Source organism: Callorhinchus milii, unplaced genomic scaffold (genome assembly GCF_018977255.1).
Source record: "Callorhinchus milii isolate IMCB2004 unplaced genomic scaffold, IMCB_Cmil_1.0 Scaffold1, whole genome shotgun sequence".
Lineage (NCBI taxonomy): Eukaryota > Metazoa > Chordata > Chondrichthyes > Chimaeriformes > Callorhinchidae > Callorhinchus > Callorhinchus milii.
Window position 1 is genome coordinate 120,951,414 of NW_024704742.1, and position 24,952 is coordinate 120,976,365.

The 24,952-nt window shown below is 39.5% G+C and overlaps 1 protein-coding gene across 3 annotated transcripts in view; it reads right to left on the minus strand.

Moving 5' to 3' along the window:
- The window catches only part of ipo11 (importin 11), a 258,056-nt gene that overhangs the window by 115,892 nt on the left and 117,212 nt on the right, over positions 1–24,952 (minus strand). For all 3 annotated transcript variants that reach the window (XM_007892133.2, XM_042335013.1, XM_007892131.2), the window contains 2 exons: positions 15,023–15,102; positions 9,837–9,917 (listed from right to left, as the gene is read on the minus strand). In XM_007892133.2, coding sequence (XP_007890324.1) covers positions 9,837–9,917; positions 15,023–15,102 — 161 coding nt within the window. The remainder of the gene's footprint in view (positions 1–9,836; positions 9,918–15,022; positions 15,103–24,952) is intronic.

A 24,952-nucleotide genomic window follows, 5' to 3' on the forward strand; every position in this document is an offset into this window, starting at 1 on the left:
ATTGTAATCATTCTGCATCACTTATTCAACCTTAAAACGTTAAATCATTAAATACTATACCCTTCTCCATTAAAATCCAAACATTGTGAAAAATATTGTATAAATAGGGTTTAAATATAATATACAGTCTACAAAATATTAATTCAATTCACTTTACAATACATTCTCTAAAACACTTTTAGGATGTCTCAACAAAGTTATATCAAGTTCTAGGATTATTATTATTATTAAATAGCAAGATCTAAAAGTCAACAGCACCAGAGCCCAGCTTCTGAAACCTATCCTGAATTATATTGAACCCCAATCAATACAACTGTGAGCAGGAAGTGTACATTTAGGGCTGCCACTCCTATTGGATTTACTCCTGAATCACTTCACTTCCTGTAGTATAAATGGGATATCCATATTCATAATTCAATTAATTAATTTGGGTGTAGTCCTGTAGGTTAGTGGTTAGAGCATTCGCCTCGCAACCTGGGTTCAATTCCTGGCAGGGCAAAATGTTGGGCAAGTTTCCTTACTCCACACGCCTCTGTTTACCAAGCAGTAAATAGGAACCCGGTTGTCAGTCGATTGGGGGATCACTTTTCCGGGGGTAATAATTCCTTTAAAAAAATAGTAAATTAGTTATTCAATCCACGTCTGTTTGTGGGACACTGCTGTGCGCAACTGGCTGCTGCTTTTTACCCACAAAATATAAAGTCAATTGATTTTACAGTATATTCTGTGAAGCGCTTTGAGAAGTTTAGAAGACGTGATAAGGCGCTATATCAAATACAAGGATTATTATTATTATTAACAAAACAATAAATCCAAGTGATGGAGAACGAAACACCATCCCAATTATATTACAGTCATAAAACATTCCTAGATCACATTCAGCAAAGCCATACTTTCTCTGTCCCAATGATGTACCCTGAATCCCATCACCAGGTGAGCACTTCCTGCTCAAACACTATGTTCCTACTTCTCACTTGAGGAATTCATAATAATCCTTGCATTTGATATGGCACCTTTTTAACATCCGGAAGGTGTCATAAAAAGCTTTATAACATTTACTGTAAACGGAGTGTCTTGTGCCTTTTTGGGGTTCTTTTTGTATATCTGTTAACGAGTATCCTCTCAATAACACAAGACAGTAATGTCTGTCCATCTGTATCTGACATTAGGAAAAGGATGTTCAATTTCAATGACTGAAACCATAACAGTGAAAACAAATCCATATCCTTCTTTTCATCACCTTCCAGGGCCAGTAGAGTATTGAACTCATGAAGAAATGACACTAGGTAGTTTCTCTGATATGTGGAAGGTATCTAAGCAATTTAAATCCCATACTTGTCATTCAGTTGGACAAATATTGTTTTTACATTGTGGTAGTAGTGATTTGAAATGTGGCGCCCAAATGAAGAAGCTGCCCACAGTTCAAGCTTTAACGCTGCCTCCCCATATGCAAAATATTATTAAAAATGTATTACTGAAATCTTCAACACACAAATTATGATAGTGAAAATAGGAAAGGTGTTGAAATGTAAGGCTTTTTCTCGTTTCACTTGGCTATTTGAACTGATAAAATTAATTGCTAATGACAATGTGCAAATACATGATTGTCTGACATCACTTCATTGCTTACATGTCGACACCAGCAATTCACACAGAATGCCGATCGCAGAATGTCATTGCATACACATGGCAGAATATCATGCTACAGTCATTCTGGCAATGACCCTTTCCAATAGCAAGTTGGATCTTCTCTATATGGAGATCGGACTCTGAACATGGTTCTCCCAAATTCAGCACTGGAAATATATCAATTTTCATTGCAAGTTGCCTGCAGAGACGGGCAAACTTGCAATATAAAAGCAGCACTAATTGTCCGACCATGAACAAGAGGTTGAAGAAATGAGGCATGAAATCCCTTGAAGGTTAATGATTGTCCCCAAGATTGGAAAAGCAATTCAAATGATTGATAACAAAAAATCAAACTACCAGCAAAAGAATTGCTGGCATTGTCATCCAGGTAGATTTAAAACTGGAATTTTTCAAGGGCAGCCATGCCAGTCCTGCAAGATATAAAATAAAGTATTTGCATCGACTTCAAGAATACCTCTAAACTCTTACCTGCTTGTTTTAATTTCTACTCGTATGAATTCAATGTGACAAAAAAAGGAATGCAGCTGCTACCAGCAGATCTGCATTGCACGGGAGATTTGTTAGTGCACTTGTTGTTCATGTTTCATCAGAAGCCACAAGCACCAGGAAGACCACTCTCACAGAAGTCCCAAAAACTTCTACACCACAGTAACAGGACACAGGGCTTGCCCAGAGTTCCTGGATGAATAGCTGTTGATCTTAACCAAGTCACCCACCATGGCAAATTGTCAAGCAAATTCATTTAGCTATTTTCTTAAGATGGCCAAAACAATTATTATACAGAGTTAGGTCCAACATTTTTGACTGTCTAAAATATGCAGACTTGAACTTCTTTAACAAAAATAATCTGCACATTTCCTTCACTTTAAAACAAGTAGAAGTGTGATAAGGATTATATTTACAGATATTTTATATTCATGTCGGATTTGGATAATATGGTAAATTATTAATAGTTTTTCTTCTTGTGACAATGTCTCACAGTGGTACTTGTAATATCCGCTGCCTTCCTTCTCGTCCATGACTCTTGGCAATCCTGCTGCTCTGCAGGACTGAGAATCTGATTGAGATAGGCCACAGTGCACAATGTTGCCAATGATAGGAATTAGCAGTTTTCTTTCAGAGAGGGAAATTCAAGCAAAATAAATCTATTAAAATGCAGAACTCTGATTCAATTACTCAATGGAACTTGTGATTACCCCCAATTTCTAACTAGACTTTCATCTTTTCTCCTTACCAAAATGGCACTCTCCCAGAGTTGGGATTGAACAAAATGCAGAGAGCCATAAGAATATATACAACCACAACTTGCATTTATATAGCATCCTTCATGCAGGGTAGCGTCCCAGAGCACATCACAGTGGTGGAGTCTAACCCCGAGCCAGGAGGAGAGGGAGGTGACCATAAGCACAATTAAAAAGGAACGACTTGAAAGTGGGGAGGGAGGGGGCAAGGCGGAGGGATAGAGTTCCAGAGTTTTGGGGGGTAGTGGCTGAAGGCACGCCCATCGATGGTGGAGGGTAGGGGATGAGGGACAAACAGGAGGCCGGAGCAGAGGCAGCGGGTGGTGGAGTGGGGGGGTAAGCAGGTCAAATAGATAAAGAGGTGCGAGGACATGAAGAGATTTGAAAACGGGTGAGAAGATCTTGAAATGGATCTGTTCAGTAATTGGGAGCCAGTGGAACCTGGCAAGGACTGGTGTGATGTGGGTACAGAGTTTTGTGCGGGTGAGTATCTGGAGGTGGGAGTTTTGGATTAATTGAATTTTGTGTATGGTGGATCTGGGGAAACCAGCAAGAAGGGCATTGGAATAGGTCAGCAGAAAGCGACGATGGCGTGGACGAGGGTTTCGGCTGCCTTTGGTGTGAGGTATGGACAGAGGTGGGCATTTTAACAAGAGGTGGAAAATAGCAGTCCTGGTCAGGGAACTGACGTGGGGTAGAAAGAAAAGCTGGGGATCGAACCTGATGCCTAAGTTGCTGGGTTTGATGAGTTTGAGGGAGAGCCCGGGAAGGTTGAAGACGTTGATGGGACCCAAGGAATATAAGTAAGTGCAGATGACAGACTCTCGCCAAATTTGAAATAATTATTTTTTTCCATGTAGAGATATTCACAAATTCCTCCAGAAATTAAATCTGAGGTTAAATGATCCTTTATTAATGCTGCTTTGTTTGCCTTCACTTCTTTTTAATGAAGTCTAAAAGGGATAAACTACAATTATGGGTGCACGCTTAACAGCTACAATATCTCCTCTTGCATGACACTTGGTGAAATATATAACTGCAAAAAAATGTATTTAGTCTAGGCAATGCATCAACAATGGGGTCATTATTTACAATTTTGTTGCTTTCTTACATCACTTACAATTCCAAGCCCAAATTAAAGAGAGAAAAACTGCAAATCCACAGCAGGTAAATAAACATCTAAAAAGAAAAAAAGAATGTAGCAGGGCTGGTAATTCAAGCTTTTTTCAGTTCCAAAAACAGAAAGACATGTTGATGAAATATGCTGTTATCACACCAAACAGAGCTGAAAATTGCAGGTCATTTTCACATACAATGAATGCAGCCGTATACACTTGAACCAAGCTCACAGCACAGCAACAGTTGCAGCATAGCATCAATAAACAAATGCCTACCAATACTGTAACAAGCTAGAATGTTCATTAGCAAATAAAATAAATGTGCCTATATCTTTCTGTTAATGATCACCACCTAGCTGTCCAGAGTAAGAGAGGAGAAAAGCACTTCCCCACAAGAGCAGAAGAAAAATTGAGCCATAAAATTGACCCAAGCCATTGAAGGAAACAACAAATATAGTTTCTTAAGTGCACAATAAATTACCATGAAACAGCTCCCTAGCTTCACATATTTGAAGTAGGACATGATAAAAACGTTTCTACTGGCGATTGTTACATTTTTGAGTCAAGGAAAAAAAGCAAAGCGAAACATTCACTTTTAAATTTTATGGTAAAGATTACAAAATACATTGCAGAGCTGTTATACTATAAAACAGCAACAACAACTTGATTTATGTAGTACCCTTCATATAGACCTGCCCCGGAGTGCTTAACAGTGGCGGAGTCTGACATACTTCTTTATAGCATTAATTTGGTTACAACGTGGTGCAGTGAGTACCCCGTTCACTGCTCATGTTCATGCAAAAAGTCAGCTTCTGGGTCATCAGAGTACTGTTGATGTCGCTTTCTGCTCCGCGAATACACAGTAAAGACGAAGTGGCATTGGCAGTGATTAATGACCTAGAGTGGTCCATTTTTCTATTAGTATAGGAACTGGTGGCTGCATACATATGCAGTGAAAGTGTCTATCATAGAACCAGTTGGGATTAGAATGGAATATCAACCACTGTATTATAATGAGGCTCCACCATGCTTGATCAAACCTCTTACTTTGCAAACAGGTTAAGCTAATGTTATTTGAAATAATTATTTTAAAAGATTTGAGTTCCAATATCAGAATTTCAAATAACAATTAATTTATAATTCTGTTATTAACTTCTGTCAATCCACTCTAATTAATTTTCTATTTCTAAAGTGCATTATTTCCTGAGAGTGACGGGTTTTGCACAATGGAGATTTGCAAATTAAAATTGCTAATTGTATGTTGAAATGCAAAGGATTAAAATCACCCGTTGTATTGAAGAGAAATAAATTATGCAACATCCAAGAAATATCAAAATGTCAAAATTGTCCGTCAATGAAGCTATTCCTGTAGTTGGGTTAAATGGTGGGAAAAATTTACTTCCGATTTTGAATTTAGTTCCATTCATTCTATTCAGTGATTTCCTCGATCAATATTTGCGCCCGACTTTAAAAGCAAACTATAATCAAGTTAAACGACTAAACTTCACCTATGAAAATTAGATGCAAAGCTATTTGAGAATCAATTAAAGGCTTTGTACTCCCAATACACATCTGGCGAGTTGCAACATTTTTTAAAAAATTAATAACTTATATAACACGAGGTGGAATAATTTATATAACCCAGTCACCTCCGGGGTACCCCAGGGATCCATCCTTGGCCCTCTTCTTTTCCTTATCTATATGCTCCTTCTGGGCGATGTCATCTGCAGACATGGGACATTTATGCGATGACACACAAATCTACTTTGCCACTTCCAGGGCGCCAATGTTCTATCAGCTTGTCTGGCAGACATCAAGGCCTGGATGAGTGTAAACTTTGTGCGGTTGAATATGGACAAGACGGAAGCCATACTTTTTGGCTCCCATCAACCTGTTCACTCCTGCAGATCTAAACTCCTCAACCAACCAGCATGCGATCTAGGTGTCTAGTTCAACCCCCAGCTGTCCTTCCTCCCCATAACCAGATCCTGACCAGGACAGCCTGCTTCCATCTCCGCCACATTGCCCGCCTCCAACCATACCTTACCCCAAATGCAGCCGAAATCCTCATGCATGCATTTGTCACGTACCACTTTGATTACTCAAATGCACTTCTCGCTGGTCTCCCAAGCTCCACCATTCACAAGATTCCACTCATTCAAAACTCTGCCGCCCGAATGCTGACCCGGACCAAACTCCGAACCCACATCTCACCAGTTCTGGCCAGGCTCCACAGGCTGTCCATCACCGAACGGATCAACTTCAAGATCCTCACTCTCGTGTTCAAATCCATTCACTCCCTGGCACGTCCCTAACTCTCTGACCTCCTCACTCTCCAATTCACCACCCAGTGCCTCTGCTCGACTGGTATCGGTCTCCTGCTTGTCCCTCGCTCCATCCGCCCCACCATCGGAGATTGTGCTTTCAGCCACTACTCCCCAAACCTCTGGAACACTCTCCCTTAGTCCCTCCGCCTTGCCCCCTTTCTCCCCTCTTTCAAGTCCCACCTGAAAACTTGCCTCTTCGACCATTCTTACGGCCACCTCCCCCCTCCCACTGGCTCCAAGTCAGGCTCCGCTACTGTTAAGCGCTCTGAGTCGCTATCCTGCGTGGAGGGCATTATATAAGTGCATGTTGTTGTTGGAAAATTACTAACAGCACAGTGATTGCATATTATCCTTCCATCTCTAAGATCTTGTTTTAAATGCGTCTGTCTCAGTCAGCTTTAAGGATTCCAAGTTAGTTGAGTTTAAATTATCATATCCCATTTTGCTGCAAATATAATTATACACCATAAAACTAGAACATCTCAACCAGACATACCATCAAAATGATTCGTACAAGAAAGAGAAATATCTTGAGGCAGTGTGGAGGAGGAACAAATAACTGTCTGGTATAAAACATTTTCAATTTATGCCTGTGCTTTACCATGCAATGTACGACATCTTTCTTTGATGTAATCCGGCACACAAGAAGTTATCCACCATATCCACCATGCCACTTGTATCCTCTAAGAATATCAGATGCCATAAAGATAGTAGAAACACATTTGTAGTTCCTTTTAAATCAACAAGATTATTGTCATTTGGAGTCCTGTAGCTCAGTGGTTAGAGCACTCGCTTTGCAAGCAAGACACCTGGGTTCAATTCCAGGCAGGGCCAAACCTTGGGCAAGTTTCCTTACTCCACACGCCTGATAATAATCCCCAAAATAAAACAATAATAAATTGGTCATTTTTAATCCACAACTGTTTGAGGGACACTGCTGTGCGCAATTGGCTGCACAATATACAGTCAATTAACTTTACAGAATATTCTGTGAAGCGCTTTGAGACGTCTAGAAGACGTGAAAAAAGCACTACATCAAATGCAAGTATTATTATTATTAAACAGAAGTATGCAGAGTCAGACCAACAGCTGAGCTATGAAGGAGTAATATCTTTCAGAGGCTATCAAATCCTGTTAGCAATTTAGTGCTTAACACAGCATCACCATCCAAGGATGCACACTCCACCTCACCGAGCCACTCCAGCATCTAGTTTGATCCTCAACTGTCCTTTCTCCCCTACATCTGTGCCATGTCCCGCTTTGCCTTCCCCCATCTCTGCAATATTGCCCAGCTCTGCCATTACCTCACCCCTCAGGCCACCGAAACCCTCATCCACACATTCATCACATCTAGGCTCGACTACGCCAACTCTCTGCTTGTCGGCCTTCCCAACTCGTTCCTCCACAAGCCGCAGATCATCCAGAACTCTGCAGCTTGTGTCCTCTCCGGAACCAAGCTCCGTGACCCCATCACCCCCACCCGGCTTCCTATCACACAGAAGATACAGTTTAAGATCCTGGTCCTCACCTTCAAAGCCCTCCATGGCCTTGCTCCTCCCTATCTCTGTAACCTCCTAACCCCCTACCAACCTGCCTGCTCCGTCCACTCAGTGGGTTCCAGCCAACTTCATATCCCTCGCCCGGCCCTATCCACCGTCGGATGCCGGGCCTTCAGCCTTTCTGTCTCCACTTTATGGAACTCCATCCCACATTCCCTTCGCCTCACTCCCTAGCCTCCTTCAAGGTGTGTCTCAAAACCCTCCTCGTCAAGCCTCCTACCCTCACTGCCCTCCACCCTCCTCGATCCCCCAGCTCGTGTCCAATTCCTTGACTGTCCATTGCCTTGGGACGTCCTCCCAATGTGAAAGGGCTATACAAATGTCATTTTCTATTGTATTTTGTATTAACAAGTTAAGAATGCTAAATGCCGATTGATTTTATGCTGGATTCCGCGGGGAGAATTCTGGGTTTGAACTGAGAGCTACAAGGAAAGGTAATTGTCACAATTGTCATGTTAACGTAGGAAGGAAAATGTAGTGTAGAGTAGATCTATTTAACAGTGCCTTCAATTAGACAAAATGAAATAATGGCAGCTGCAGCAGACGTTACAATAACAGTTGCTACACTTTACAGTAAAATCCTGTGAGAAACTTTGAGATGTGACACTATATCAAATGCAAGGATTTATTATTATTAGGAAGTTAGACCCTTCCACTATCCAAACCTGTATCAAAATGTAAAAAATTATAAATTCAAGTAATTTTTTTCAAGATATGTGTGCTGCAATTGATCCACGCGCATCTGATTGTATACCACTTGATGCTGAGTGCATAGTAGAATCATGTTCCTTCCATTTCCAAGAATATTCATCGATTATCAGAATAAATATATTTACAAATAAAGCGCAATGGACATTGCTTGCTCGGTTATTGTCCATTACAATTTGCCCAACGCCTCAGAAATATTTCAGAATGTCATCAGATTTGTCAAATGCACTTCCAGCAGCTAAAAGCTATGTCATTTCACATCATAAGTGTTTTATTCCAACATCCTACTACTGCCATTTGCTTTCATATTTTTTTTCAATGTCTATTTACAACAATTAAGATATCAGCCTGGCTCAGTTGATAACATTTTCACCCTTTGAGTGTGATGTTGCAGGTTCAAGGCTCTCATTGGAACTTTGAACTCACAGACAAGGCTGGCAATCAGATGCATTACTGGGGGAGTGCTGCATTTGTCAGAATTGCCATCTTTGGGATGTGATGCTTAAAGCAAGGCCCTATCTGCTTATTTGGGTGGATGTTAAAGATCCCATAGCATTATTCAAAAAGAGAATGAAGTTCTTGCCGCTTCCTGGCCAGCAATTGCACAGATAAAATTGGTCATTTACTTCAAGGCTGTTTTTGGGACATTGCTATGTGCAACCTGGCTGCTGCGTTCATCTACAAAATACACACTCAACATTCTCCAGTAAAATTCTGTGTAGCTCTCTGGGATGTCTCAATGATGTGGTGAGGCATTATGTGAAATGCAAAGATTATTATTAATTGAAAAANTTACACTTTTCATAAAAGGTTAAATATCTCAATGATTCAAAGTTGTTAGGCAGTGCCGAATAATAAGAAAATTTTAAGGCAAATGACTAAGAAATGTGTCTTTAAAAAGTTTGGAATGCAATGGCCCTGTGCACACTATAAATTAGACTAAAAATATCAAACTAATTTCCAATAGGACCCAGATAAAGTTGGTTTGGATTACATGGTTGGATTACATTATATCTGGAACCCAAGTCCCTGAAACAAAAGGTAATGTATTAAACTATTTGCCACCCAGCCCTTAAAGTACACAATGATAATGGTAACAGAATTTTACAGGTTACAGTTTCAAGGATAATTCCTTTCCTAAAAACAAGTTGCTAATATTTATGTTTTCTGTACAGAATATCCTGATCAAAAAGTTTTCAATACTTATCAGGTGACAAAAGTAAAAGTCAGGACCTTAAGTACTTGAACTTTTCCTTCAGTGGTGATATCCTTCAGCAAGTCACAGAAGGACTGGCAGAGACCAGCTGCAAAATTCTGCAATGATAAAAATCCAGTGTTAAATGATTTCTATATTAGCATCAATTTGTAAAATATCTTAATCACATATTATGGTAACTAGACAGCTTAGCTTGCACAAGTCTATTAACTTTTGATGAGTCAACGAACATAACTTGGTCCTCAGAGACAATTCTAATATTAGCATGACTTTTGAAGGATTGCAGGAAACATCTTGAAGGATATCCAATATAAGATGTTTAATTAAAGACATGCATTTTGTTGGGACAATAATAATTATGAATTTGAAGTAAGCTGAGCATAGATTTTAACCATGGGCTCAAATGAATTTTCAGCAGGCTGAAAGGATTATGCAAAAAAGTAGTTAGTTTTACAAATGATGGATATTTAAGCCTACACAAATGCAAGTGAAAGTTGATATTGATGGATGTAATAAGACTTCTCTTACAATCTTTACTTGCTCTTCCATTTTAATATATTAACATTGTTTAGAAATAAGTTGTTGAAACTCAAACTGCATTTATTTTAAATTATGCTTATGAAGTGTTTTTACAAAAACTAATTCTTGTGATATGCATGAGCAATATTGACAGAATCAACATTTATTGCCCTTCCTGTTGCCCTGATAATCTGGTGGTAGGCCTTCTACTTAAGCTTATGCAGTTCTTGTGGCAGTGGTATTCCCATGATAGGGATACGGAGTTCCAGGATTTTGCTCCAGCTTACAGAAATGCTGCCATAACAAAGTGCTTTCATTTCTAGCACTTCATTTCATTTCTTATTATTATCACTACCAATTGTCTTAGAATATTTGGAAGAGCCACTTTGATAACACATGACTTATGCAACTTTAAAGGAAAATATCTCAAAAGTTATCCACTATCAACACATTCACCAAACTATATTGTAAACATATTGTGCTAGTATTAATTCTCAATTTTAATAAGCGAGGGAAAATTCCACATTTGGATCCATTTACTTGTTCAAGAATCTTAACAATCAAAAGGCAACAAAAGCCTCTGAGATCTCTTTTGTAGATGTCTTGATGGAATCTCATAATTAGGAGCCTTGACAAACATAACTGCACTCAATTTATTCAAACTAAGAAAGTTCTCAAACTCTGTCAAAATGTACTGCTACAACAGCATGCCAGACAAGACTAGATTCTCATCAATACAACAACAACAAAATTACATTTGTATAGCGCCTTTCACGTCAGGAGGATGTCCCAAATACAGTACATATACATATATTATATATATGTGGGCTTTCCTGCTGTTTCCTGCTTAAATAACCCTTGCATTTGATATAGCGCTTTTCATGTATTCTAGACGTCTCAAAGCACTTCACAGAATATATTGTAAAGTGAATTTTATTGTATATTTGTGGGCGAAGCGCGCAGCAAATTGCGTACAGCAATGTCCCACAAACAGTTGTGGATTGAAGTGACAATTTTTTTTTATTGTTTTGTTTTTTCTTGAGGGATTGTGGAGTCCTGTAGCTCAGTGGTTAGAGCACTTCTTTTGCAAGTGAGAGACCTGAGTTCAATTCCAGGCAGGGCGAAACCTTGGGCAAGTTTCCTTACTCCACACGCCTAATAATAATCCTTCCAAAAAAACAAAATAATAAATTGGTCATTTTCAATCCATGACTGTTTGTTGGACATTGCTGTGCGCAATTGGCTGCCGCGTTTGCCCACAAATATACAGTCAATTCACGTTACAGTATATTCTGTGAAGTGCTTTGGGACGTCTAGAAAACGTGAAAAGCGCTGTATCAAATGCAGGGATTATTATTTATTATTATTATTAGGTATGGAGTAAGGAAACTTGCCTAAGGTTTTGCCCTGCCGGGAATCAAATCCAGATTTCTCGCTTGCAAGACGAGTGCTCTAACCACTGAGCTCCAGGGCTCCACTTAGCCTGGCCTTCCATCCTCACTGTTTGTGTCTCCCATCATTTAAAAGACCTAGATCATGACTCACACAAACTTTTCTCCAATCATTTTTTTTTGTTTGTTTTTTAGAGTTGTTGGTAACTCCTCGCACTCTGAATCATCCTTGTCCATGTCCTTTGAACCCTCTCCAGGGTATCAATATGCTTCTGAAGGTAGGACAATAATAATCCTTACATTTGGTACATACAGCGCCTTTCACATCAGGATGTCCCAAAGCACTTTACAGGATTCATTGTGAAGTGGAGTGACTGTGTTTTATGGGCAAACGTGGCAGCCAATTTGTGCACAGCAATGTCCCATGAAACAGCCATGAAGTTAATGAAGAATCTTATTTGGAGATTATCCAATACTGCAAACGAGATTCTAAATGTGGCCTCACAAGAGGACATGATTCAGCCGTACACATCTTTGCAGCTTACCATTTAAATATGTATTGCCTTTATACACTGAAGTCAATCTACCTGTCCTTTACACATCTACTTATTAGAAAACAAAATATTTGGCACCATGGCTTAGCTTATTGCATCAAAAAGTAGTTGACTAAATTATATTTTTCTCATATCCAGTCCTTTTGAGGCATATTCATTTCGGATTCTATGCTTATCAGCTCAAGTTAAACAGTCTGTTTGGAATATACATTATTTTCCCCTTCCAACGTTTTAAAAATTTGTTCAGTTTTTCTTCAAGTTCAGTTGTAAGTATCTATTTGGAATAATTTGCCACTCTGAGCCCTTTCTTATGATCAATGACCTTTGGAAAGTCATGTTGATCATATTCTAAATGTAAAGGGTCATTATTATTTATTTTTATGTTCATCACCTGGTTATGTAGCTCACCAATATCAGAAACATTTAAATCACAAGTACTCTGCTGCTTAACAACAACAACAAAACTAAATTTACAGAGCGCCTTTCACGTCGGGAGGATGTCCCAATCCCAAAGCGCTTTGCATCAGCGAAATATCTCAAAGTGCTTCAAAGAATATACTGTAAAGTGAATTGACTAGATTTTGTGGGTGAAATGTGGCAGCCAATTGCGCACAGCAGTGTCTCACAAACAGTCATGGATTAAGTGATGAATTTAGAAAGATCACCCGAAAAAAAGATTTTTGGGGAAAAAAAATTGGGAGCTTGTGATTTCTTTTATCTTTATCGCAGCCATTTTCTCGGTCACCCTCTGTGAGGCCGGCACTTGGGTGGGTGGCAAAGCAGGGGCATTCCCATACAGCCATGGTTCATAAAATAAACTTAAAATATACTTAACAGTTTATGATTCATATAAATGGCACTTTTCCACTTCAGCTAGCTGATTTGTTATTAGCATAATTCCTTGAACCAAAGCCACATTCAAATTAAGTGCCACATTCATGAAAGTTTGAATGCCCTGCAAAACTCTAATCTAATTGCATAAATTGAATAGCCATTATCAGGGCCAATAGAAAAATGCAGAAATATTTGCCAAAAAATTGCGGGGAAATTTGACAAATTTTGCAGAGCATTGAAGCGAGTTGATTGGTGCTATGAGAGCTGCATTTTACTGCCAACCTACATTTTTTCACTTTACTGATAAAACTAAACATGACGAAATAATACATATTAGATTGTTGCAGAGACAATCATTAATGCTTTCTTTAACAAGCCTGGGGTGGGGGTAGATTTAGTCCTGGGGCTCCACCTCCTGCTTCTTGGAGCCTGCCACTGCACATCGACAGAGAGAGAGAGACACACTCACACAGACATGCTCACAGAAAGATAGAGAGACACAGAAACTCAGACACATAAAGCGACACACGCTCAGACACAGAAAGAGACATACGCTCACATACAAAGACAGACACCATGTACAGACACAGAGAGACATACTCACAGACAGAGAGGCACACACACTCTCTCACACACACAACAACAACAAAATTACATTTGTAAAGCACCTTTCACGTCGGGAGGATGTCCCAAGGCACTGGACAGACAGTTACGGACCTGAGCTGGGATTTGGGTGGGGGCGGGTGGAGGGCAGGGGTGAAGCAGGGAGATCGAAAGCACGGTTGAAGAGGACGGTCTTGAGATGGGTCTTGAAGGTGGCAAGGGAGGGGACGAGATGGAGGCACTGCGGGATGGAGTTCCAGAGGGTGGGGCAGAGTGGCGGAAGGCCCACCTGCCATAGTGGGACAAACAAGGCAGGGGACGTGAAGCAGGCTGGAACCCACTGAGCAGAGGGAGCGAACGGCATGGTAGGGGCGTTAGGAGATTGTAGAGGTAGGGGGGAGCAAGTCCGTGGAGGGCTTTCAAGGTGAGGACCAGGATTTTGAACTGTATCCTCTGTGTGATGGGAAGCCAGTGGAGTTGGGCAAGAATGGGGGTGATCGGGTCTTGGAGCCTTGTGTAGGAGAGGACACAGGCTGTAGAGTTCTAGATGATCTGCAGCCTATAGAAGGAGAAGTTAGGGAGGCCGACAAGCAATGAGTTTGCATAGTCGAGCCTCGATGTAATGAAGGCGTGTATGAGGGATTCGGTGGCCTGTGATGTGAGACAGTGGCAGGGACAGGCGATGTTGCGGAGGTGGGGGAAGGCAGAGCGGGTCATGGTGCAGATGTGGAATAGAAAGGATAGTTGAGGGTCAAACAAGACTCCAAGGTTCCAGGCTGGCTTACTAAGGTGGGGTGTGCAACCATGGATGGTGATGCTGTCAGCGCCTGAGGTGTGGAGGGCTGACGGGAGCCAATCAGGAGAGCCTCGGTCTTGTTGATGTTCAACTGAAGAAAGTTAGCTCTCATCCAGGACTTGATGTCTGACAGACATTCACACACACAGTCACAACAGTATACTGGAAGTGCTTCCAATGCCGACTAGCTGGTGTCTTAGGTACATAGTGTGTAAGTATCCATAAGAAATGCCCACAGGGAAGTTGCCAGCTTCCTGTGTGGAGGAAGTGATGTCTGCAGCAACACCCCATCCATTTATATCATTATAAACGGGGTCTTTATAGGCCCAAACCACCACATTATAACAGGGTCCAGCTCTACATCACAGCAGACAGTTATTAACCCAGAGCTCTTAACATTTGGTATACCATAACTCAAACTCATTTTAAATCTAAATCATATATTTGTGACATTAACATTAAAGCATCCTCTGTAATAAGTGATTTGTTAAAAAATATATATTTACCTGTAAGAATTCTGAAGAAGCCAAAAAAATGTAGGCGTTTATGATTTTGAAACACGTTCTTACATTTTCAGAACTAAGCTCTGTAATTTAAAAAAAGCATAAATTAGAGGTTTATTCTGTATAAAGGTACAATTTCAAAAATACCTGTACATAATTGCATTACTTTCTGGCTAAGGTATTTTGTTAAAGAATCAATTCTAAATGCTTGATGCAACCTATGAGAATTCTTGCATTTTACAGAAAAGAAAAATGCAGGTCGAAAAATAAGAAATTCCAAAATCTACAGGGAAGTGAAAGAGAAAAGATGGTTCTCGATAATAGTCCTTGTAACAAGTTGCAATTTTATGTCCTTATTATAGTTCAATTAAAAAACAAACAAGCCTCATCTATGGTCGTTTGCTTTTTATTTGGTCAGCCGGGTGTCTAACACATACAGAAACCCATCCCCATGCTTAAGAGAATACAAACCAGGCATATGTATACCAGCTACACGTGGAAAGTTCCTGTACCTAAAATAGAAAGTGCACTCTCTCCCTGAAGGGACCATCTTGCTTACCTAATTCCAGAAAGTATTAGGAATAGATTGACAAGAGCTAAGACTTTGGGACGCCAAATTGGGCATTGGTATACTGTCCAATTTGGTGTACTGCCCAATTTGAGCAGTATTGCTGGAGTTTAACCAGCTAAGACCACATAGATTGCTATCTGAAGCACTTTCTTGTAAACTTTCCACTGCTTATCCAGCTCAGCCTACCCTACCCATTAGGGCTTTGGCTTGCAGGGTTAACAGGAGCTGAGTGGGATGACTCCTTGCACCCAGTAACTGGTCTGCCCTTCCAGATCCTGTCAATGAGCCTGGCTGGCTGTGCTGTCATCAGCAATGTCCTGGAAAACTGTGTCTTCGTTTGGCTCAGGAATCAGACTACTGAGAACGCCACAGAGGGCTGACTTGATTCCGCCATTTGATTGCCAAACATGTCACCTTGGAGCCAGTTAAGCTCCAAAGACACTCCGCTTACCTTCCTCCCAAGAAGGATAGCCAGAGGACCCTGCCTTGTTTGGCATAGTGATTACCTGCTTGCGCATGTTTAATAGCTTCCTGTAACAATTCAGTTGGAAAATTGAAGCATCATTAATTGAAGCTGCATATAATCCATTCCACTCATAACACTCAGTAAAGTACGATGAACATTAAGCCCGGAACATTACAAGTCTCATTAAAACTAATATGTTCTTCAGAATGCTTAGGAATAAGTATTATCAAGCTAATTATCAATATATGGGATGAAACCTGTGATGTTCCACAAAGATAGATGAATAATCACTTGGCAACGTCTTTCTCCACGACTGCCTTTCCCCTCTCCCTGGGTACAATTTCGCCCACAAAATATATAGTCAATTCACTTACAGTATATTCTGTGAAGTACTTTGATACGTCTCGAAGAGATGATAAGGCGCTATATCAAATGCAAGAATAATTTTTGTTTAAATTCACCCTCTTCGCCCTGCTGTCAAGAGAGGTCATTGATTTTCCTCTTGAAAAGTCCATCCTGAACCTGTTTATTTTCTTCCCTATCACTAAAACGCCCTGCCTTGTGAAGTTAATTAATTTATTGCCCCCAGTTCTGCAGTTCTCTCTTAAAATTCCATACGAGACCTCCAACCATTATCCTAAGAACTGCCTGATTAAAGTCAACTCCAGGAGACCACACTTAATAATAATAAACCTTGCATTTGATATAGTGCCTTATCATCTCTTTGAGACGTCTCAAAGCATTTCACAGAATATATTGTAAAGTGAATTGACTGTATATTTTGTGGGCAAAACGCGGCAGCCAATTGCGCACAGCAGTGTAGTGTCCCACAAACAAATGTGGATTGAGTGACCAGATTATTTATTTATCTGTCTGTTTTTTTTAAATTTTATTTTAGTAATTTTTTTGAAGGGATTATTATCCCAGGAAAAGCAATCCACCAATCAACTAACAACTGAGTTCCTATTAACAGAGGCGTGTGGAGTGAGAAAATTTGCCCAATGTTTCACCTTGCTGGGAATGAAACCCAGGTCCTCTCTTTCGTGAGGTGAGTGCCCTAACCACCAATCTAGAGGATTTAACGTTCCAAGACTTAACGCTCTTTGCATTCTACACTCAAGGATATTTTTAGATTTAGTAATTTTATCAATTTTATTTGAAAGAGTCAAGGGCTGCCTGTATCAACCAGTATTTAGAACCATAAGCTCTGGTTCCATGTCTGTAGCTCAAACCATAAAAGCTCCTTACTCCAAGAAATTCAAACTGTGTAAAAAGGCACAAGCACTCATAATGTGGAGTCCTGTAGCTGAGTGGTTAGAGCACTCGCTTTGCAAGCGAGACACCTGGGTTCAATTCCAGGCAGGGCGAAACCTTGGGCAGGTTTCCTTACTCCACACTCCTAATAATCCCTCCAAAACAAATAATAATAAATTGGTCATTTTCAATCCACGACTGTTTGTGGGACACTGCTGTGCGCAATTGGCTGCCACGTTTTGCCCACAAATATACAGTCAATTCACTTTACAGCATATTCTGTGAAGTGCTTTGAGACGTCTAGAAGACGTGAAAAGCGCTATATCAAATGCAAGGATTATTATTATTATTATAATGATTAACAAACGTCAAGGGCCTGGTCCTGCTGTTAAGCTAGCTCCCTAGCATCAGTGAGTGATATTGTTCGACACTATTCTATTAAATTAATGGTCCAGTTTTCAGTTGTATGGGATGTTAGATACAGCAATGCAGATAACTAGATGCCACTGAGATTCTCTTCAATGAATGATTAGTCGTGCAGGGGATTTTATTAACAGTGTAAACAAACAGAGCATTGAGAAAATATTATCTTGTGTTCTGTGAGGGCTCGGCTAGTAAAAATACTGTGGTCTCGGACTCATACAGAGAAAGGGAGAGTTGCTCTGTCGCTTTCCTCTGTCGCCACGTAGTTGTAGAATATGAGGCATACCTCATATTTTGGGGCTTAATATGAGGTTATTAAGGGGGGGGGTCTCCTATCATTGATAAGCATTTTTTTAATATAGCTCATCAATGACAGGAGACCCTCCCTCCCCCCAAACATATGCTCATGACACTGCCAGATGCAAGACCTTTTTGATGAAATATAAATCATGTCTCTACATCAATCGGTTATTGCATGATTGTCAGATACAATGATACACAGACAGACATTGTTGTTTTATTATTATATATTAGAGTAAGTAATTCAACATCACACATTGGTTAGCAATGGAAGACTGAAGCCATACACCTCAGCTCCCGTCAATGTCTTCTCACCTACAGCTGACTTTCTTAACCTCCTTGACCTCTCTCTCACATTCACTGAATCAGTGTGCAACCTCGCCGTCAAGCTCGATACCCAGCTATCCTTCCTACCCTCACAGCCAGTCCCTGATCAGGAACACTTTCCTCCAACATAGCCGAAAACCTTATCCACACAATAGCCACCTTCCACCTCAACTTTCCTCCTAATTTATTTTTTAGATTCCCAAGTCACTATCATAACTGTGGCGCAGGTTACAGGCTCATCAACAAGTGGGAAGAGACTATTTATGCTAATCTTTCGCATCCTTCTATTATTTTGAACACCTCTACCTAAATGGACACTTTTCCTTAATCTTTTGATGTTAAGTAAAGAGAACCTTTTAAAGGAGTTGAGACGGGTACTTTATTTAAAATTTTGGGATCAGATAGAGACAATTCTCTTTTCCAGTTTCCTATGACCCCATGTTCATTTTAAGCAGCGATGAGGTATAATTCACGTCTCTACGTCAATCGGTTATTGAGATCCTTCTTGAAGCGCAGAGAGACACTGGTTTTATTAGTATATAATAAAGAAGATATAAATATATATACATACATAACAAACACAGACATGGTTCTGAAATTACAGGATAAACAATTTACAATATCACAACCCTCTAGTCCTCCCGCAGTGTTAAGCTTATGCTTACAATACTATTGCTAGAGTGCGCTTGCCCTTATTCTTCTAGCAGTTCTGCACTCCACTGTTGCAGCTATTTCTTCTCCTTTTTTAGGATCTGTCCTGTATTAAGCTTTTAATCCCTTTTACTTACCTACTGTCACTAACTCAATATCTATTCTGCTGACAATTTACCATTCCTTCAGTTTTAGCCTTTGTGAAACACTGCTTCACCCACTATAAATGCCTGACAATACATTTTTAGAATGTAAGTAAAGGGGTTTACTAGGGAATCACTTCTCTACAATAAATGAAGATTGAGTGCTTACACTATTGACCTGGTCAGTAAATCAAGCATTATTCACACCAAGCAGCACTTTGCTATCAACTCATCTGTAGTAAAAGGAGACTTGACAAAGATGTGTTAATTTGCTTCTGGTTAAAAATCTGTTGCACTGTTTTATCCAGGCGACTGGAAATCCTGAAGTCATCAATACTTTACTTTTTTAAAAAAATGGCAAAGCTTCCGTCTTCCATTGCTAACCAAACCACTGTCAGCTCCCCATTGACCTATAATAGGGTTTTCCACTTCCATTCATGAATTTTCTTGTGGTAATAATAAGCATAGAAATATACAGGACATAAAATGATCATTGTGGTTAATCTGATCCACTGTTGCCTATTCTTTACCGAATTCAGATCAACACAATCTAACTTTTAATGAGTTCACATTAAATAACCTCACAACATCAAAATCACACTGCAGCAACTGATTCTTTCCAATTACCTCAAGCCTTTCAGAAGCTCCCTTGATCTTTTTTCCCCACCTATACAGTACAGCTTTTTGTTATGATAGAATGAGGGTTTGAAATTATATTCTTTCCCTCTTCAGGGGCCAAGCCAACATGGCTGTGGGGAGGGAATCCCTCCTTATTTCTTTAATCCTTTGATGTTATGTAACGAGAATTTATTAAAGAGTTGAGACGGGTACTTAATTTAAAATTTGGGGATCAGGCTTTTTACTATGATAGAATGAGGGTTTGTAATTATAACCTTTTCCTCTTTAGGGACTAATTAGCATGGCTCTGGGGAAAGAATCCCTATTTATTTGCCTATTTGATTCACTAAGCCAATGCTGAACAAATGAATGAGTTCAGTATAGGTCAGAGGACCAAGAACACTCACTTTCATGGTTACTATCAGTGACCACTGGTTTGTCTAAATGGAAATGGGGGGTAAAGGAATACACCAAATCTTTCCTCAAAAGACAATAATCATTAAAGGATTAACATTTCCGACAACTTTCTACAACAAGAATTCTAATAGCAACCTGCTTCGGTGCTAAACACATCTGTCAAGCTCTTTTGAGACATTCCTTTCTATGAATGTACAATATAAATGCAAATTATTGTCATTGTTTTAATAAATAGCGGTGTGTTTAAATGGGATAAAACTCCCATTTGAAATTGGCATAGGCAGAAAATGGGTTTAATCAGTTCAATCATTTTTGTGCAAATATGTATGTGGCTTCTGTGGACTTTTTCAATTCCTTTTTCTAATCTAGCACACTCCTCTCTCAAGAAAACCTCAAATTGCAAGGTAGTAAATGAAAAAAAAATCCCATGCATTTATCAGAAGCTACACTTTTGCATTAAAAAAACTCGAAGAACTTCACAAAAGTGCCCTCTGCCATAACTCTGGTACTCTAACCACTGAGCTATAGGACACCAGTAGTAATTGACTGCTGTTCAAACACTGATACAATTACCTTAAAAATTGACTTTTTCAGTCACAGTAAATAGCAGAGAATTCGACTGTAAAGAACTTTTGCTAACCCCCCTTCTAATTCTTTTTGTGATTAAATTTCAATCAGTCTGCCACAAATCCCTTTGCAGCTGCTTTTTAACAACTTAATCAAAAGGCACTCACTAATTTTGTAAAATGTCAGTCACCAAAGCGTTGTTAGCATAAGGTGCGCAAAATTAACATACTAACAATGGGTCAAAATGGGTGAGAGGTCATGGAACATGTGATCATGTAATTATGGAGTCAGTACAAAGAAAGAGGGCTGAAGGAAACGTATGATCAGATATGTTAATGAGGGATTGTAACATATTCACCAACCATTGAATGGTGTAAGATAGGGTACGTAAAATAACGGATTGTAAAAGCAAGACCAATGAGTGGATATACAAATAATGGATTGTAAATGACTGACAAGAGATTGGTGGAAGGTACAGAGGGAGTGGAATGAGAGTATAAAGAACGAGAGAGAACAAAGAACGAGGAGAAGGAAAAGATCGGAGCAGCATGAGTGAAGACTTGATGGAAGATCAAAAGCTTGAATAACCAGACAAGACAGATTTGAACCTCGGCTGAACGTCTCGTCCTGCGGTTGCATTGCTTTGTTGTAATCCCTCCATGGTGTAACTTTATAGAACTAATAAAGTTTGACTTAACAGATTTTACCTAAACGGAATGCTGGGTGACCTTTTTGATATCTAATAGTGTTTTATCTTTTTATTACTGTAACATAATAATAGGGAATATTGAATTGAGTGCCAGCAAGAAATGCTCAGCAGAGAATAAACTGTTTTTATCAACACCTCTTTTTGGTCTTTTTCCCTTCCTCTCTTTTTTTACATTTAAATTCAATTCTAATTTTCAGTTTTGATCTTTTCCACCGGTAAATAATACAAAGCTACATAATTTCATAAAGGTTGACTTGAGAGCTAAGCTATTCAGTTAGAACAGAACTAGAATTTAAGAATTTGGGCCTGCAGGAGTGAGGACCTTTAAGACTTTTAGATGACAAATATCCATTTAACATCACCTTCAACAATACAAACAATAATTTTGGCTTAAACCTGAATAGGAAAACCATAGATGACCACTAAAATACAAAAATGAGCCTGATGTTCACTAGAAATGGAGGTAGGGGAGGTATTTAAAAATGATAATATTTGCATCTGATACAGGCGCTTTCACATCAGAGGGAATGTCTCAAAGCACTTAACAGAATTCACTGCAAAGTGGAGGCGAAATATCATTATTATCCATGTGTGAAATGCCTTAAACAACAAGTTTTCCTGAAAGTAGAACTGATTTTTGTGCCAAATGTATTTTAAAAATATGGATTTTTCCCACCAGCTAATTATTTATTTGTTAGAAAATAATTTGACTATTTCGTTCTTATCCCTTGAAGGATACTGTATATGTGGATGGGCAAGGTGAGAAAAATGTTGACTCAGTCTCAATCCCTCTTTCTTGTGTATAAATATCTTTGCCTTTAACTTATTTCTTGCAAGCGGAAACAAGATTGATTTGAGATCGTTTCAAAGTTTATCTCAATTTTTTTTAAAAATGGAGCACATAACCCATAGAACATGATGTTTTGACTCATAATAACCTATTTTCTGTGTTTATGTCCCCTTTGATTTTGACATTGTATGTGAGGTTGCTGCTCGCTGTAAAACTTCCATAATTATTCTGTTTTTCAGTCACATAATTGAAATTATAAATAATTATTTAATGACATACCATCTAATAACATGTACCAATGAGTAAATGCATATGAAACAAAACACAAAATACTGCAGATGCTGGAAATCTGAAAACAAAAACAGAAGTCACTGGGAACACTCAGCAGGTCAGGCAGCATCTATGGAGAAAGGAAAGTGAGTCAACGTTTTGGGTCCACGACCCTTCATCAGAACTGGGGCACGTTGGGCGAGAGAGGCAGATTGATACATTAACACATGATATATTAAAAGTGCAATAACATGATCTAAATTAGTAATACAGTTATTCTTCACAACTCATGACATCACATTGTGCCAATATTCTTCTCTCTGAGTCTCTCCAACTTTCTCTCTCTACCTCTTGACTTTACATCTCTCTTTCTCCGATTCTCTCTCCCTCTTGAATTGTGCACCAATTAGCTTCTTGCAACTGACAAACAAAAACAAGTGATTGCATGGGTACTTTGTTATTGGGCCCGCGATTCACCTACACCATGTGTCTCCAACCAGTCGATGTCTTGCTCATGCTCAGTAAAAACGAAAGGAAGGAGCAATATTTACTGCAGTTTAAACATTAATGTTTATATTTTGAGATGCATGAAATACTGGCTTAGTTTTTAATTGTACTCCCTTAGGGGTTGGAGACCCCTAACCTACAATGTGTGGGGAAATGTCATCCTTCGTATCCTCATGCTCAGATGCAAGGATTGTGAGGTTGACCGCATACAAGAGAGGTTATTAAGAACATGATTTCCCCGTACAGTGTGAATCAATCGCAGGCCAAGTAATGTGCATAATTTCACAATGCTTATGCATGTAATCAACTGGCTATTTTTTTTGCCAACATCTCACAATGCCACTGTGTTTTACAGATTTAGTTAGTTTGCAAATAAAAAGCAAATAATTTTTAAACTGTAATTTACAAGGAACCAATTCTTATGTACAGTAGTTGCAGCTTTGAGCTTGAAATTTTTATATTTCTTCTGCACAGTGCATTTAAATAACAGTTCACTCACACAGAGAAATACATACACCTTGCGGTTGTTTGGCAGTGGATTTCCTCAGAAGCATTGAGTTACATACACATGCAATTATTTCCTGCTTCATATGCAATGTGCACCCCATCTTTGAACACAGTGGGACATGAAATTTTGAAAGCAGGGATCGAGGGTGCGAATGAGAGGGACCTTGGAAGAAAGTTCTACAGAACAGCTTGTCTCATTTCTTGTATCTGAGATTACTTATGGCACTGTAATAATTCAAATCCTTCCAAGTCTCGCCTCAACTCTGTGATCTCCTTCAACCCTACTAATGCAGCCGCTCCCAGCTAGCTCTCAGTGAACATTGTCCTGTTTCATGTCAGCCACTCTATCCTCCCCACCATCACCATCCTCCCCAACTTCAGTTATTCTCCCTCTGCTCTATGGACAGCCATCCCAACGTTTGTCTGATACACTCACTCCCTCCACTTGTTCAAGGTCCATCTTAAGACTTACCTCTTTAACTGCACTTTGTCATCTTTCCCCTCCTCCAACTCAGATACCCTGCCAGAAGTGTCAAGCATTTTGATACTTCCTCCTGACATGAAAGGCATTACATAAATGTAAATTATATCCATCATACTGAATTTTGTCCTGAGCATTGTTATAGTCTTAGACTAAGCAAAAACTTAGTTTGACATTTGCTCCACAGTAGACTAGGATCAATTGAGGAATGCTCAATTTTTTCCTACTTACATTTAATCCTCCATGTGACCTGAACAATAACCATAAATTACATTTGTATAGCACCCTTCATATCAGGAGGACGTCCCAACACGCTGGACAGTCAGGGATCCGCACCCGAGCTGGTGGTTGGAATCAGGAGGGGTGCAGGGTAGGGGTAGAACGAAGGCACAATTGAAGAGGAGGGTCTTGAGACGGGTCTTGAAGGAGGCAACGGAGCTAAATATGTTTAGCTGATTTATACATGAAGCTATAAATCTAGCTGATTTATACATGAAGCTGGAGAGGTGCAACTATCTGTGGAACCGAACCTCAAGGTTTCTCTGCATCAGGAACAATCAAGCTTCAATGTACTTGTACCCAGTTAGCCTTCCAGAGAAGACAATCACATTGAGCCTATCACAATGTTTTAAATAAAGGTAAAATTACATTTTGCAGACTCAAAATTCATTGATTACTGAGAACTTTTCTGCTCACCATCATCTCAGGCAAGAATATTTCTACCTTTTAAATACACTGATAATATAATTTAGTCAAATACCAGAATGGCCACAGTAAAATGAATGACAGTTTCATTACCAAAAGCCAATCAAGTACATAAGTACATAGGAGAGTCGGACATTTAGCCCCTCGAGCTTGTTCCATAAAGTAATGTGTATTTGCGTGTTGAAGTTCCACCAGGATGTTTCACAGATTTAAACACTACCCAAAGG